Source organism: Oncorhynchus gorbuscha, linkage group LG13 (genome assembly GCF_021184085.1).
Source record: "Oncorhynchus gorbuscha isolate QuinsamMale2020 ecotype Even-year linkage group LG13, OgorEven_v1.0, whole genome shotgun sequence".
NCBI lineage: Eukaryota > Metazoa > Chordata > Actinopteri > Salmoniformes > Salmonidae > Oncorhynchus > Oncorhynchus gorbuscha.
The window spans coordinates 51,074,915-51,090,211 of NC_060185.1; the positions used below are offsets into that span (position 1 = coordinate 51,074,915).

Sequence of the window (15,297 nt, forward strand, 5' to 3'; positions counted from 1 at the left end):
TCCTCTCTGACACTGTACACTGCAGTTCAGACAAGTGAAAAGTACATCCTGTCTGACACTGTACACTGCAGTTCAGACAAGTGAAAAGTACATCCTCTCTGACACTGTACACTGCAGTTCAGACAAGTGAAAAGTACATCCTGTCTGACACTGTACACTGCAGTTCAGACAAGTGAAAAGTACATCCTCTCTGACACTGTACACTACAGTTCAGACAAGTGAAAAGTACATCCTCTTTGACACTGTACACTGCAGTTCAGACAAGTGAAAAGTACATCCTGTCTGACACTGTACACTGCAGTTCAGACAAGTGAAAAGTACATCCTCTCTGACACTGTACACTGCAGTTCAGACAAGTGAAAAGTACATCCTCTCTGACACTGTACACTGCAGTTCAGACAAGTGAAAAGTACATCCTCTCTGACACTGTACACTGCAGTTCAGACAAGTGAAAAGTATATCCTCTCTGACACTGTACACTGCAGTTCAGACAAGTGAAAAGTACATCCTCTCTGACACTGTACACTGCAGTTCAGACAAGTGAAAAGTACATTCTCTCTGACACTGTACACTGCAGTTCAGACAAGTGAAAAGTACATCCTCTCTGACACTGTACACTGCAGTTCAGACAAGTGAAAAGTACATCCTCTCTGACACTGTACACTGCAGTTCAGACAAGTGAAAAGTACATCTCTCTGACACTGTACACTGCCTTCAGAAAGTATTCACAAGTCAAGTATCCCCTTGAATTTTTCCACATTATGTTGTGTTCCAGCCTGAATTTAAATGTATTCAATTGAGATGTTTTGTCACTGGCCTATACACAATACCCCATAATGTCAAAGTGGATTTATTTTTTGTATTTTTTTCGACACCCCAATTCCATAGTATCCAATTGTTAGTAGTTACTATCTTGTCTCTCCCGTACGGGCTTGGGAGAGACGAATATAGAGTCAGGCGTCCTACGAAACACAACCCAACCAAACCGCACTGCTTCTTAACACAGCGAGCATACAACGCGGAAGCCAGCCGCACCAATGTGTCGGAGGAAACACCGTACACCGAGCGACCTGACCAGCGTGCACTGCACCCGGACCGCCACAGGAGTCGCTAGTGCACGATGAGACCAGGATATCCCTACCGGCCAAACCCTCCTTAACCTGGACGAAGCTAGGCCAATTGTGCGTCGCCCCATGGACCTCCCGGTTGTGGACGGCTGCGTCAGAGCCTGGGCTCGAACCCAGAATCTCTGGTAGCACAGCTAGCCTTAGACCACTGCGCCACCCGGGAGGCTGGAATTTTGTTTTTTGAAATAGTAAAATGAAAATAATAATGAAAAGCTGGAATGTCTTGAGTATTCAACCACTTCATAATGACATGCCTAAATAAGTTCAGGAGCAAAGGTTTTATTAATGAGACAGAATAAGTTGCATGGACTCACTCTGTGCACAATGTTTAACATCACTTTGAATGACTACCTCATCTCTGTACCCCAGACATACAATTATCTGTAAGGTCCCTCAGTCGAGCAGGGAATTTCAAACACAGATTGAACCACAAAGACCAGGGGTGTTTTCCAATGCCTCGCTGAGAAGGGCACCTATTGGTAGATGGGTAAAACACAAAAGCAGACATGGAATATCCATTGGGACGGCAGGTAGCCTAGTGGTTAGAATGTAGGGACGGCAGGTAGCCTAGTGTTTAGAGTGTAGTGACGGCAGGTAGCCTAGTGGTTAGAGTGTAGGGACGGCAGGTAGCCTAGTGGTTAGAGTGTAGGGACGGCAGGTAGCCTAGTGGTTAGAGCGGTGGGCTAGTAACCAAAAGGTTGCTAGATTGAATCCCCGAGCTGACAAGGTAAAAATCTGTTGTTCTGTCCCTGAACAAAGCCGTCATTGTAAATAACAATTTGTTCTTAACTGATTTGCCAAGTTAAATAAAATAAAATCTTTAAATATCCCTTTGAGCATGGTGAAGTTATTCATTACACTTTGGATGATGAATCAATACATCCAGTCATTACAAAGATACAGGTGTCCATCGTAACTCAGTTGCTGGAGAAATGTGGGATAAATCAAGGGGTGTACTTTCTGAAGGCACTGTACATGCAAGCAACAAATATCAATATCACTGATAAGCAAAACAGTGTAAGGCTAAACACCTTACCATAAAGTCTGTCACCATCATCACAACTGTATTCCTCCTGCCACTCAATGTTCAGTCTCACAATTTATACACCTGCAATAAGCACATGTCACGGTGGATTGTCTCATTCCAGACTTACACTTACACTAAATCGATTCATGTTTAGATTGAGTATATGGTCGTTTTGACCTCAAGAGCAAATTCACCTTTAAACAGAGCATGTTGGACTACAAGGAGCAACGTTGACGTGTGCTAGTTAAACATGGTATAACAATATTGACGAAACTTCAATATCAGTTTGGATTGGAGTTTGGAGACCATCAGTGATGTACTGTACATTGCACCGTAAGAAGTCATGTCCATAGGGGAAATCCCTACGGTTACATTCTGTCTTACTGTTTATTCAACAAAGGCAGTGTAGTAAACCTAGAAGGGGAATGTCAGAGCTAGCCAACCAAGCAACTCTTGCCATCTTTCACCCATAGTAGAACCAGGGCCGGCTCCAGGCATATGTAATATAAGCGGTCGCTTAAGGGCCCCCGGCCGTTTATTTTATAATATTTTTTTAGATACTCAGTCGGGGTCTCAACTTAGTGTTGAGAGTAAAAATAGTAGAATTCACAAAGGGTAAGTTTGAAATTTAGTTTTGCATTAGCAGGACATTTGCTTTAAAACTGAACAAATGTCTCTCTGCCCCACGGCAAAATGAGTAGAATTGCAGGAAATTTGTTAAAAAAAACCTTTTCTCTCGGCCCCATGGCCAAACGTGTAGAATTACAGGAAATTAACTTTAAAACCTATATATTTCTCTCCACCATCAAGAGAGAGGTGTGGGGGGGCAAAAAGGCTAGAGCCAGCCCTGAGTAGAACTCTCACAGGGTCCCTGTATTCAAACTCCTCTGTAGTAGGCCATCAAAGCCTGGAGGGCTGAGACACACAATCAGACTCTATCTGACTGACTCTGTCCTCTGAGCCCTGGATAAAAGCACCCCTCTCTCTCCCTCTCATCTTCTAACGGTTCCTAAATCAAGGGAAACACTTGCTGTCAATATAAAACAGAGAGTATGAGGGGCCCTCTTATCAGAGAGAAGACACACAGCAGGTCTCTGTCGACCAGACTATAATTCAGTCCAGACTATAAGTCAGAGAGACTGGAAGTGGACAGGGAATCCTTTTCAAAGGCTGATACTTTGTCCAATTTTGCCAAACGAGCTGATCTGTTTGGGCCAAAGACCGATTAGTGGAAAAAGATCAGAATTAGGCTGCCTGTGTACACGCAGCTTCATACATGCAGTGTGTATAACTCTTGTGATGACAGCAAGGAAGAACTTTAGCCCAATGGTACATGGTAGAGCGAGTGTGCCTCGTGCAGTATTGCCCCTTTTCAGTATGGGCTGAGCGATCCAGTAATCAGTGAAATTCATATTGTGTTCAATCGCACCCCCAATGACCCACAGTTTGGATAGAAATCTAGAGCCGAATGCACCAAGCATCTCAGAGTAGGAATGCTGATCTAGGATCAGTTGAGCCTTTTAGATCATAATGAATAAGATTACTATGGCAGGAGGGACCTGATCCTAGTTCAGCCCTCTTACTCTGAGACGCTTTATAAATACGAGCCCTGTCCTTAAAGAGTGAGGTCGTAGACGTGACGATGATGATGACCAACAGTGCCCTCTGCTGTTGAGTTTGACTTACTTCCACCACTAATTGCTGCCCAGGAGAACACAGTGATGGCGCTGACAATCTGTGAGGGAACCAAGAGAGCGATTCAATCCAGATGAACATTTTAAAAATAGACTATCAGACTTTAATTTGATGCGAGTTTCAAACACACAGACTGATTGTTTTTCCCCCACAACAACATTCACCAGCCCTTAAAAGGACTAAACACAACCACATGTGTTAAGAAATATACATTTTACATTCAAAATGAGATCAAAATAGATGCCAAATTTCAGATATTGCATTCTGTCTCAGCTGAAGTGTTTTATTTCTGGAACAGTTCTCTTCTCTGTACTGAAACACATTGATTAACAAATTGTTGTACTTGGATGCTGTTGATCTTTCCACGGTGAAATACACAACATAACTAAGAGATGTTGAACTCTTTTGGACAAAGCTGTCCATCAAACTCTTTTTAGAAATTCGTTTACAGTTCCCTGCTGCTGAAGTGCTGTTTGGCGGTGTCTGTCTGGCATATTGATTCTACAGTCAGTGTCATTAAACAGCTGTGTCTGGATACCTGTGGGAACACTGGGAGAAGTGGTGAGGCGCTGTGTCAAGCTGAGAAACTAGTGCTGTCTTCTGTGGCTTTGTGTTGCCATGGAAAACCAGCAGAATGTCTCTTTAATGCCTTATCATTCAGCAGCTGGTGACAGAACCCATTCGGAGGGGGAGAGAGATTCCTTCAGTGCCTCTGTGTGGCTGGGCTGAGCTAAGATGTGTGTGGGAGTGAGCGTGGGTGAGCTGTGAGTGAGTCTTGTGCTTCCTCCTTCCATATCTCAACCCTGCTCTTTTCTCATATGGAGAGGAAAGGCAACAGAAAGAGCACCTCAGCCAATGAAACAACACTGACTATGAATGTAACTATTTTTTCGACTAAGGGAATATGCAGATTCACTTTTAAAGAACATCGCTGACACAACCTGTCATTTGTTGCTTTGAGATTGTTATGAAAAGCGCTATTATTATTAATTATTACTATTATTTGTAAGATGATAAGATATTTGACAGCAGTCTAACAGGTGATGCACCTGTTGAAATGTGAGACACAATGAGAATGTTTTTCTGAGGAAAATCATTATATGTATTATATCCAAAGCTGCAGCATGAATAGAAACTGGGGAAAGATGAGATTCTGTTCAACCAACCAAACAATCAAGCAAGTCTCCTACTTGTCATGTGATGTGAGGTATTCCTGGCGTTCCCCTACAGAGAAAGCTTTTCACGGAAGACCAGTTATCATTTGTTTCAGTTTAGTGGTGGGAAGACTTTCCAATTAACAGCTATGCTTGTGCTGCATTACAGTTCAGTGAAAAAAGAACAGGTTGAGTGAAAAAAACAACAGTTCTGTCTTGAGATTGCATTCGCTACACTACTTTTGGAATCCATTTAACTCTTAAAGGGGAAGTTCAGTTTACAATTTTTCCTGGACCATAGACTGCTTTCAGGGTGAGTAATCATCTAACATCAAGTTGTAAAATCCTGAACTTTCCCTTTAAAACTAGGGTTGATGCATTCTATGAAACACCATTCAATATCGGGTGATTGATCATGTTCTGTCATAATTTGTTGTTAGCGTGATCATGTTTGTAATCATGTTGATAGAGCTTGAAGACTCTGCTGTTATTATTGATTCATTCCAGAATCGTAGCTCAATAACCTTGGATACAGTCATTTGCGGGTCAAGTGTTAATGACTGTTTCTACATATAAATGACTCATCTTTTTCAAACACCCATCACCATATCCATGAGTGGGTAAGGGTCAGGGTCAAGACTTGTTTTTGTTATGAATTATAGATTACTCATGAAATATATATGGTGCTCTGAACAGCTGAAATGATGTCCTACACAAACATTTGATATGGATTTATTGATTTACAACTGTTATTCCTTTACAATTATTTAATTCAATCTGTTCATGAAGCATGATGATAATCAGGGGTTGGTAGCGGTTCAGGGAACAGAACTGAAAACCAGAAAATAACAAAAACAAATTGAAGAACAGGATCAGAACTGTGAACGAAAGTGATCTATACCGTTCTGGAACAGGACAGTTCATTTAAAAGCATGGTGACCGGTTAATAACGTTATTTTACATTGCAGGCATTTTTTTCATATTCCAGTGTCTGCCTGCCAGCTGAAAATCTTCACCAGTGTGTCTGCATGTGTAGGCAACCTGCCCCTCTCCCTTCGAAGCTTAGTCTACTGTAGCCTACTGACGTTACAAGCGTGATTCAGAAATTCAGATTTATAATTAGAGAAGAATGAATTCACTTTCTCAATGCTAGTTAGAGATACTATCCCGTTTCACAGTGGATTTATTAACTAAAAAAAGGTGTGATGTTTTTTTTTTTTAATTCTGGTGCCACTCTGCACACACAAACTTGTTAGAAAGCTAGCTAGCTAGCTCTGGTCTAACTTTAAGCCAACGCTCGGAAGTTCAACGACATTCAAAGTTCCTCCATAGAAACCGCTCCTCTGTAGGAATAATGATGTGGCCCTAATTCAGATAATGCATTCATAATAATGCCCAGCGCTTCAAGTCAAGCCTCCCCCTCCAGCATTTCCCGCTCTCTCCCCAGCTGCAAAATTTCAGTTCCATCTCATGCCCCTACATGTGACCGTCCATCGTGCATGTTAACAACTGTAGCCCAGTCTAACGGCTGCCTAGGCTGCGTAAGCTAAAACAACCATAGCTTGCCCGCTCCATAGCAAGCTGCTCTATCCACACTAATTGGTGAAGTAATTTAATAAATAATGAGTAAATGTAGAAATATATATATTTCAGAGGTTTATAAAAGAACAGAAATGAAAGATATATACGGGTACTTTTTTTGGGGTAAGATCCGGTTCTGACCTTCATGTTTCAGGTCGGAACAGTGGAATGGAACTGTAAAAAATGATGGTTCTGTTCAGAACGAAACGATTGGAAAATAATTTTGGTTCCAACTCCTGATAATAATACCACCTGATTTAGGTCAATAGTTTAGCAGAGGATATGACTCGATTTCTCTAAAGATAAAGCTTAACGTGAGTACTACTATCTGCAAATAAACTATAGTACTGCATGCTTACTGTGTTGGAAGATCTGATTTGGAGAAAACTGTGACGCTGACTAATATGTGAAAGTAATTCCATTATTCATTATTGTGCACAACACTTAAAGACTACAAATCTAAATAACAATACATTAATTATCAACTGAAATAGTATGCCTTCCAATAACCCATTAGGGTACCTACCTCCCTTTTAGCGATATTGTGTACACCAGAAATAATGAAATAGTAATTATACAAGCACCTGAAACAATGCAGAAACAAGCATTCCAGCGGTTGACGTGCGTTCATAATGCATAATTGTACACAAACTTTATATTCGACTCAAATCAGCCCTGTTTAGCATGAGAAAATATTGTTATCAGCCTCGCATATCTTCTTCTAGACTAGCACACTACCAGAAGTTTCACAAGTACATGCAGTGAGAGATGCAAATTTGGGTCAAAGACGCAGGAGTGTTAAAGAGTTCACAAATCAGATGCCATCCCAAAATCTGGATAATTAAACTTTTTAAACTTTTTTTTGTGTTACATAGAAAGTTGCTCCCCTGGAACAAAAAAAGGTACAGCCACAGCCATGCCTCTTCTTCTTTAAAAAAAAAATCTTCTTCTTCTTCTCTTCATCGAGGTCAGAGGCTTCACTGTTCCGGCACAGATGTGTCATCTCTCTCTACTCCCTCTGATCCTCCTGATACTAAAACAGACCGAAGAAGAAGCAGAATTGAGCACTGCAGATGGGATGAAGAATTCATTTTGCCATTACTCAGCAAGGCTATAATGACATGCGCAAGATTGAGGTGTCTCACAAAAGGTTGTGATAAGCACAATAGTACTAAAAACATACGCCAATGATTCAATTGGTAATACTGATCCTGGTGAAACACGTCCTATGAATACCCTCCTTATAAAGCATTATGCATAGCTCACGTGTTATTAATGAGCTTATAATGCATTATAAAGACCGTATTCATCGGATGTGTTACCAATAACCCAAGTGAAAAGCAGAGGCTACTCCAAGAGGGGAGAGATTTAGCTGGCCCATGCCTCTACGACAAAGAACATTAATTCTACTGTGTCTCAGAGGTATAAGGCACCTGGTGTTAAAAATAACACTGCTACATAAAGATGCTTGGCAACCAAGAACTGGGTTGGGGGTTGGTGACGCTCAGAGATGGCTTGAATTGGAAAGTTGTTTGTCGGTCATTTCTCAAGGATGTGGCTAAACCCAATTCAAGTCCTGTAAAGGTGAAACAACTGGACCTGGAATATATTCTAACCGCTGTCCCGTGTTTCCACATACTCAACACAAAAATGAACACAAACAAATAGAACAGACACAAGAAACACTGTAAACGCCACAAAATGTCCTGTCCCTTTTCTTTATTAAACAAAGGACGAACCAGTGAAGTGGTGGTTGCCTGCTTCATATGTGCTGTTGCTGTACGATACAACGAATAAGTCAAATGCGTTTTGCATTCGGGATGTGCGTAACACACTAATATAGTATACTCTGCCCCTGGAATAGGAACATGTGAAATAAGCTGCATTGTACACTTTTTGATTCCTGGAAGTATTCTCGAGGCTTTAGTCACCCGCCATAGAACATACATTTCAGTAGCTGATATGTTTAAAAAGAAACGGACAAAAAAATGTCCTGGAGCTCAACTATGAAAATACTGTGGCAATTTCAACATGTATTTGTGCAAACTGTGCAGTTTTGCCCTGAATATATTTTCACCACAAAACGTGTTGATTAGATAGGAAGACATGTCATTCACTTTATAATTGAACACTATCGCAGAACATCTCGATAAGATTTGCCATGGTTCTGGGCACCGACACCCTCTCACACGTCTTGAGTTGTGATCAACATTTCTTATTAGAATGCATCCATCTATTTGACAATATAACTAATGGGCTATTCATTAATAATCACCTCATAAAGACGTCCGTTGTAGATTTCAATCATGCACTGCAGCCTTTATGGAGTGTCAAATGACTTACATTGAAATAACTCATTAATGAGCTTTATTAGACCCCGTTAATTATGCATGGCTCTTAAATTGCTCTCAAGCTGTGTTAAATGGCGGTCCTTCATGTGTCCCTGAATTATGCATACAATGTATGCATTTGATGTTGAAAACAGATCAATAAATGCATTTAATATTGTTATGGACACAAAATGGTCGTCCTGTTACTTTGCTAATAGTGTGCAAATCTGGATGTACATGATGTCAGGGACACAAGCATCAGAACCATAACCAATGTCCAAAGTGAAAGTGTACAAGCTGAAGATTACACTGCAATCATTTGTGTATAACTGTTACTGATGACACAGGCCTACACCAGACTAGTCCTGAGGGGTATATCAAGGCTAATACCAGTCTAAACCGGTTTGGGTCTACGTGTGTGTGTGTGTGTGTGTGTGTGTGTGTGTGTGTGTGTGTGTGTGTGTGTGTGTGTGTGTGTGTGTGTGTGTGTGTGTGTGTGTGTGTGTGTGTGTGTGTGTGTGTGTGTCAGGGGACACTAGTGTCACTGACCTGTGTCCCCCTGGTTTCCGTTGAGGGCCTCACCACTGCTGCTCACTTCCTCATCCTCCCCCTCAGGCTTGTCAGAAGGCTTAATCTTCTTCCTGGTCATGTGACCACGGAAGCCCGCCTGGATCTTGGCAGCTGCCTTGTTGGCCTCGGGGTCATCCAGAGGTATGTCCATGATGTCCTCCTCCTCCTGGGGTTGGCTGCATTCTTCCTATAGGAGGACAAGTGTATCTGAGAAGTTAGGTGATTTAGAGGGGGCTTGGTTGGGGTAATGTAGCATGAGTAGGGGCCCCAGATTATCTTCTGCCTAGGAGCCCAAAATTACTAAATCCGCCTGAGGACAGCAGCAGTGGAGATGAGCCTGTTTATCGTTGTCAACGATAGTGAAATATCCACCTCAATTGCATCTTCAGGGTCCTAAAGGGTCCAAGGGCTTAAGTCTAGGTGGCCCTTAAATCACACTGTCACTCTACGGAAAGAAGCTCTATCTTCTCTGTTGTTTTTCCTCACACCTATTGCCTTAACTTCTGCCATTGCTAAACTGGAACGGCGTAATTGCTATGTAAACAATGTTCCCACACTGCTGAACCTGACACTCGAACAGCATGCACAGAAAGGAAATACGTTTCTCTGCTTCAAAGTGATCCCCAAGTTCAAAAGTGGCCAGTCAGTCAGACTGTCCATCAAGAGTGAGAAGAACATAAAGGGAATTCAACATTAGATCTCTCAGACTCTCTCTCTGACACTCTCATAACACAAAGACAGCCCCATTGTATACCTTGTAGCGTATCATTGGCAGAATACACCAAGCTGGGTTGGTGAGTGGTGGGTGGGTGGGTGGGTGACATAGAACTGTCCTTATTCACAAGTGGTTACCGAACAGCGACATGGTTGTCAGCAATCATCCACACACGTCAGCTGCACCCCACCAGTTGCTCATCCCCTCTTCATTTTTCTTGGTGCATAGGCAAAACAAAGAAAGCCCACTGTACTGTAAAGAGATGCATTTGAGAGTGTCCTCAGTGAAACCCCTTAGCGTGGGAGTGTGACCACCCACTATTACAGATAGCATTCATTAGTTTCAGGTCTAACGGCTGAGTAGGATGCCAACATTCCCATATCTTACAGCCGCAGAAAGACAGGAGTGTTTTTCGTTCCATCGTGAGGTTTCTCTAACTCTTCAAGGGGTTAATCTACAGTACGCTCTAAATGTGTCATCTCAATTTAATTTAAATTTTTTAATTTTACCTTTATTTAACCAGGCAAGTCAGTTAAGAACATATTCTTATTTTCAATGACGGCCTGGGAACAGTGGGTTAACTGCCTGTTCAGAGGCAGAACGACAGATTTGTACCTTGTCAGCTCGGGGGTTTGAACTCACAACCTTGCGGTTACTAGTCCAACGCTCTAACCACTAGGCTATGCTGCCACCCCAAATGGGCTCAATGAGCTCAAATGACAAAGAAACATACTCCTACTTTTAACAACCTATATACTCATTCTGGCTATCAATATCATTCTACCATAGATATTCATAAAGTGTTCATTTAAAGCATTTCAACCAATCCATACGCAAATAATATAGGACCAAAGTTGGCTTGTGAAGAAAATAGAAGCAGGTGCAGTGGACACCAGGTAGATCAGAGCTGGAGTTTTCAGGGCTGATGAAACAAGCAAGCCAAAAGACCATAATAAGGAAACAAATTATTTTCTGACGGTTCCTAAAATATAAATCTCGTTCAACACATATATAAAAGCCTTTTAATAAATCCATCACCCAATTAGAATGATATAAAAACGCTGTAATGCTGTTAAAAAGCTGTAAGGAAGGAATAGTTTTGTATAATTACTTGTTAGACATGGGTTCGGTATATTAAGCAATACAATTCATTTCAAGCATGTACTCACAATGTGGCAGTCCATGATGAGCAATCTGAGAGATGACAGTCTTCGGATGAACTGACCTAAAATGCCTTTTGCCTGTACTTGACCGAGAAAGATGTATCTCGTGCCTCAATAGAACGGGAACGTCTCGTTCCCACTAACAGACACTCCCTAGTATTAGCTTGCATAGAGTGTGTGAGAGAGAGGGTGGGAGAGAGAAAGAGAGAGTGTGAAACAACCCCCTGCAAGCACACAAACCATGTGGTCTATCCTCCCAGTCTCATTAAGGTTGATAACCTGCTCTGCTCCCACAGACCTACTGTACCCCTCACCTCAAAGACTTACCTGACCTCAAAGTACAGTATATGACAAAGTCATCAACGAAGGGTCTCGCACATTGCAAAAATCTTTTTAAGTGATAAATGTAAGTTATGTCCACTTTAACACATGGTGTCTGGCCATTTGGCACATGCCACATACTGTACCATTTGGCACATGCCACATACTGTACCATTTGGCACATGCCAAGTAAAGTGTAACCGGGAAAATCTAAGAGAAACCACGCACACAATGTACAGACATGTACAGTACATGTCATACTGGTTTAGTTGCTCAGTTGTACACACTTAGAGGGAGAACTAAAAACCCTTTCCATCATTCAGATCCCAGATGCCACCCCCACCCTCGCTCATTGCCTCTGAGACAGGGAGGAGAGCGGAAAACCTATCTATGTGTCTGTGTTCCTCTCTTACATGACTGCCTCCCCCTGTTTCATCCCATTATGTCAATACATTATCTTTCAAAAAAAGATCCACCTGGTCACGCTTTGCTTCAGCTTTGAGTTAAAAGGTCTGAAACGTACAATCAATATGTTTTCTTATGGCCTGTTCTCCTCACCAGATGTATGTTGGAAATGTACGATTCTGTTTGGTTTGGGTTGTGACGTGTGGGTGGGTATGTGTGTGTGTGTGTTTGTGTGATATGCGTGTGTGTGTGTGACATGTGATGTGTATGTGTGAGTCATTAATTGTCACCTTGTTAATCTATCAAAGCCAATTTAAGGATGAGTACAGTACAGTGACTAAACTGCCCTTTGCCTACAGATATAGATCAGTCATAACGTCCCTGGGAATAAAGAACAGCAAAAAAAGAGTGGACAAAGTCACTGGACAAGACATTTGGTTTAGGTCAGAGTAGACGGCCTACATTTAAAGGCGAGAAATAGAGAAGGGATGGATATGCTGCAGATACAGGTAAGTTAAGTTGCAAAATACAGTGATCCAATGAATAAAAACGAACCAGTCTCCCTTTTCTCAGTTTATTTTCCACCATCCATATGCACACATTCTCATTGTCTAGCAAACTATCTACAGGTAGTTCATCATGTGCATCTCCATCTTCCAGACCTTCGGCGATAAGACCAAGAAGGGAAAAGGATGGTGCAAGTTTCCATGGTAACATCCCTCTAAATCCTACTCTCCCTACCTCCCAGCCTAAGACCACCCTTTGGCCCAAATATATCAAATGGGTGACAACCCACTCGGCACACATTGGTGGAATCCACGTTGTTTCCATGTCATTACAATGAAATTGAATTGAACCAAAGTGGAATAGATGTTGAATTGACGTCTGTGCCAAGTGGGAATAGTCTAAATCATGCAATTCACATTAGCTCATAAATCTTGTTTTGGGCTCAATGATCATTTAGACTGGAATAACCAAGAACAAACAGAACATGGCACTGAAAATTCAGATCCAATATATTAGGCTATGCACAAACAAACACACGCACTAGGGTTGGACGATGTCAAACCACCGTTGGGCTAGAGGCAGAAATCGCATGCTACAACTGGACGAATCATGGCAAAAGATGTTGTTGAAAGTCTGGGTTGAGGCTAAGTGCATGCAAATCTTTGCTAATATTCCTTTCTGGTGAAGCTTCAGCAAGGAACAGGTTTTTGTGTGTGTCTGTGTCTGCGTGGCGCCCACATGACTGAGCAAAGTGACAGCTGCAACTGATGAGGAACGGGCTGTCTTGCCATTAGGTTATAAATCATGGACTGCATAGAAGCAAAGTCTATATTCTTCAGAACTGGACGATAATTGTTTTAATTGCCTCATCCCCCTCTCTTAATATTGTTTGTTCAATCTGTCATAAAGCTGTGACTGAGAATAGTCTACGTCTAGGCCTATAGACTCCGACTTTCATTCCTGTTCTTTCTGAAAGTGGCAACTTCAGGACAACACCTTCTTAGGCTATTATAATATTTGGAACATAGGCTACTGTTGTTCATTTTAACTGTCTTAAAGCTTTTTTGATAGGCCTAGAGGGATGATATTTTATTGGCAATTTGGTTTTAAACCTTGCATGATGGGATTTATCCACACCGAAAGGATAATTTCTTTCTTAATAAGCTTAAACTTGATTAAACTTGCCAACAATACTTACCACTAAAAAAAATGAAACATGGTAAAGCCCCAAAATTGCCCTCGATGGAGGCCTGTGTTTCAGACATAAGGAAGTGGATGGCTGCAAATGTTCTACTTTTAAAATCGGACGAAACAGAGATGCTTGTTCTAGGTCCCAAGAAACAAAGAGATCTTCTGTTGAATCTGACAATTAATCTTGATGGTTGTACAGTTGTCTCAAATAAAACTGTGAAGGACCTCAGCGTTACTCTGGACCCTGATCTCTCTTTTGATGAACATATCAAGACTGTTTGAAGGACAGCTTTTTTCGATCTACGTAACATTGCAAAAATCAGAAACTTTCTGTCCAAAAATGATGCAGAAAAATGAATCCATACTTTTGTCTCTTCCAGGTTAGACCACTGAAACGCTCTACTTTACGGCTACACGGATAAAGCACTAAATAAACTTCAGTTAGTGCTAAACACAGCTGCTAGAATCAAAAAATGTGATCATATTACTCCAGTGCTAGCCTCCCTATACTGGCCTCCTGTTAAGGCAAGGGCTGACTTCAAGGTTTTACTGCTAACCTACAAAGCATTACATGGGTTTGCTCCTACCTATCTTTCCGATTTGTTCCTGCCGTACACACCTACACGTACGCTACGGTCACATGACGCAGGCTTCCTAACTGTCACTAGAATTTTTAAGCAAACTGTTGGAGGCAGGGCTTTCTCCCATAGAGCTCCATGTTTATGGAATGGTCTGCCTACCCATGTGAGAGACGCAGACTCGGTCTAAACTTTTAAGTCTTTATTGAAGACTCATCTCTTCAGTAGGTCCTATGATGTAGTCTGGCCCAGGAGTGTGAAGGTGAATGGAAAGGCACTGGAGCAACGAACCGCCCTTGCTGTCTCTGCCTGGCCGGTTCCCCTCTCTCCACTGGGATTCTCTGCCTCTAACCCTATTACAGGGGCTGAGTCACTGGCTTACTGGTGCTCTTCCATGCCATCCCTAGGAGGGGTGCGTCACTTGAGTGGGTTGAGTCACTGACGTGATCTTCCTGTCTGGGTTGGCGCCCCCCCTTAGGTTGTGCTGTGGCGGAGATCTTTGTGGGCTATACTCAGCCTTGTCTCAGGATGGTAGGTTGGTGGTTGAAGATATCCCTCTAGTGGTGTGGGGGATGTGCTTTGGCATAGTGGGTGGGTTTATATCCTGCCTGTTTGTCCCTGTCTATGGGTATCATCGGATGGGGCCACAGTGTCTCCTGACCCCTCCTGTCTCAGCCTCCAGTATTTATGCTGCAGTAGTTTATGTGTCGGGGGGCTAGGGTCAGTCTGTTATATCTGGAGTATTTCTCCTGTCTTATCCGGTGTCCTGTGTGAATTTAAGTATGCTCTCTCTAATTATTTATTTCTCTCTCTCGGGGGACCATGCCTCAGGACTACCTGGCCTGATGACTCCTTGCTGTTCCCAGTCCACCTGGCCGTGCTGCTGCTCCAGTTTCAACTGTTCTGCCTGCGGCTATGGAACCCTGACCTATT

At 42.2% G+C, this 15,297-nt stretch overlaps 1 protein-coding gene across 1 annotated transcript; it reads right to left on the reverse strand.

Annotated features, from left to right (window-relative positions):
• Positions 1-5,719: 5,719 nt before the first annotated feature.
• Positions 5,720-11,582, reverse strand: LOC123994002 (neurogranin-like). Its single transcript, XM_046296484.1, has 3 exons — positions 11,369-11,582; positions 9,464-9,671; positions 5,720-7,617 (listed from the first exon to the last, which is right to left on the reverse strand). The coding sequence occupies exons 1-3, from the start codon at positions 11,381-11,383 to the stop codon at positions 7,562-7,564; spliced, it is 279 nt and encodes a 92-aa protein (XP_046152440.1). The 5' UTR covers positions 11,384-11,582; the 3' UTR covers positions 5,720-7,561.
• Positions 11,583-15,297: the final 3,715 nt, after the last annotated feature.

Coding starts and splice junctions, on each gene's coding strand:
- LOC123994002 (XM_046296484.1), bottom strand. Junction 7,618..9,463: donor CGGAAACCAGGGGGACACAG/GTCAGTGACACT, acceptor GGTCTGTTTTAG/TATCAGGAGGATCAGAGGGA.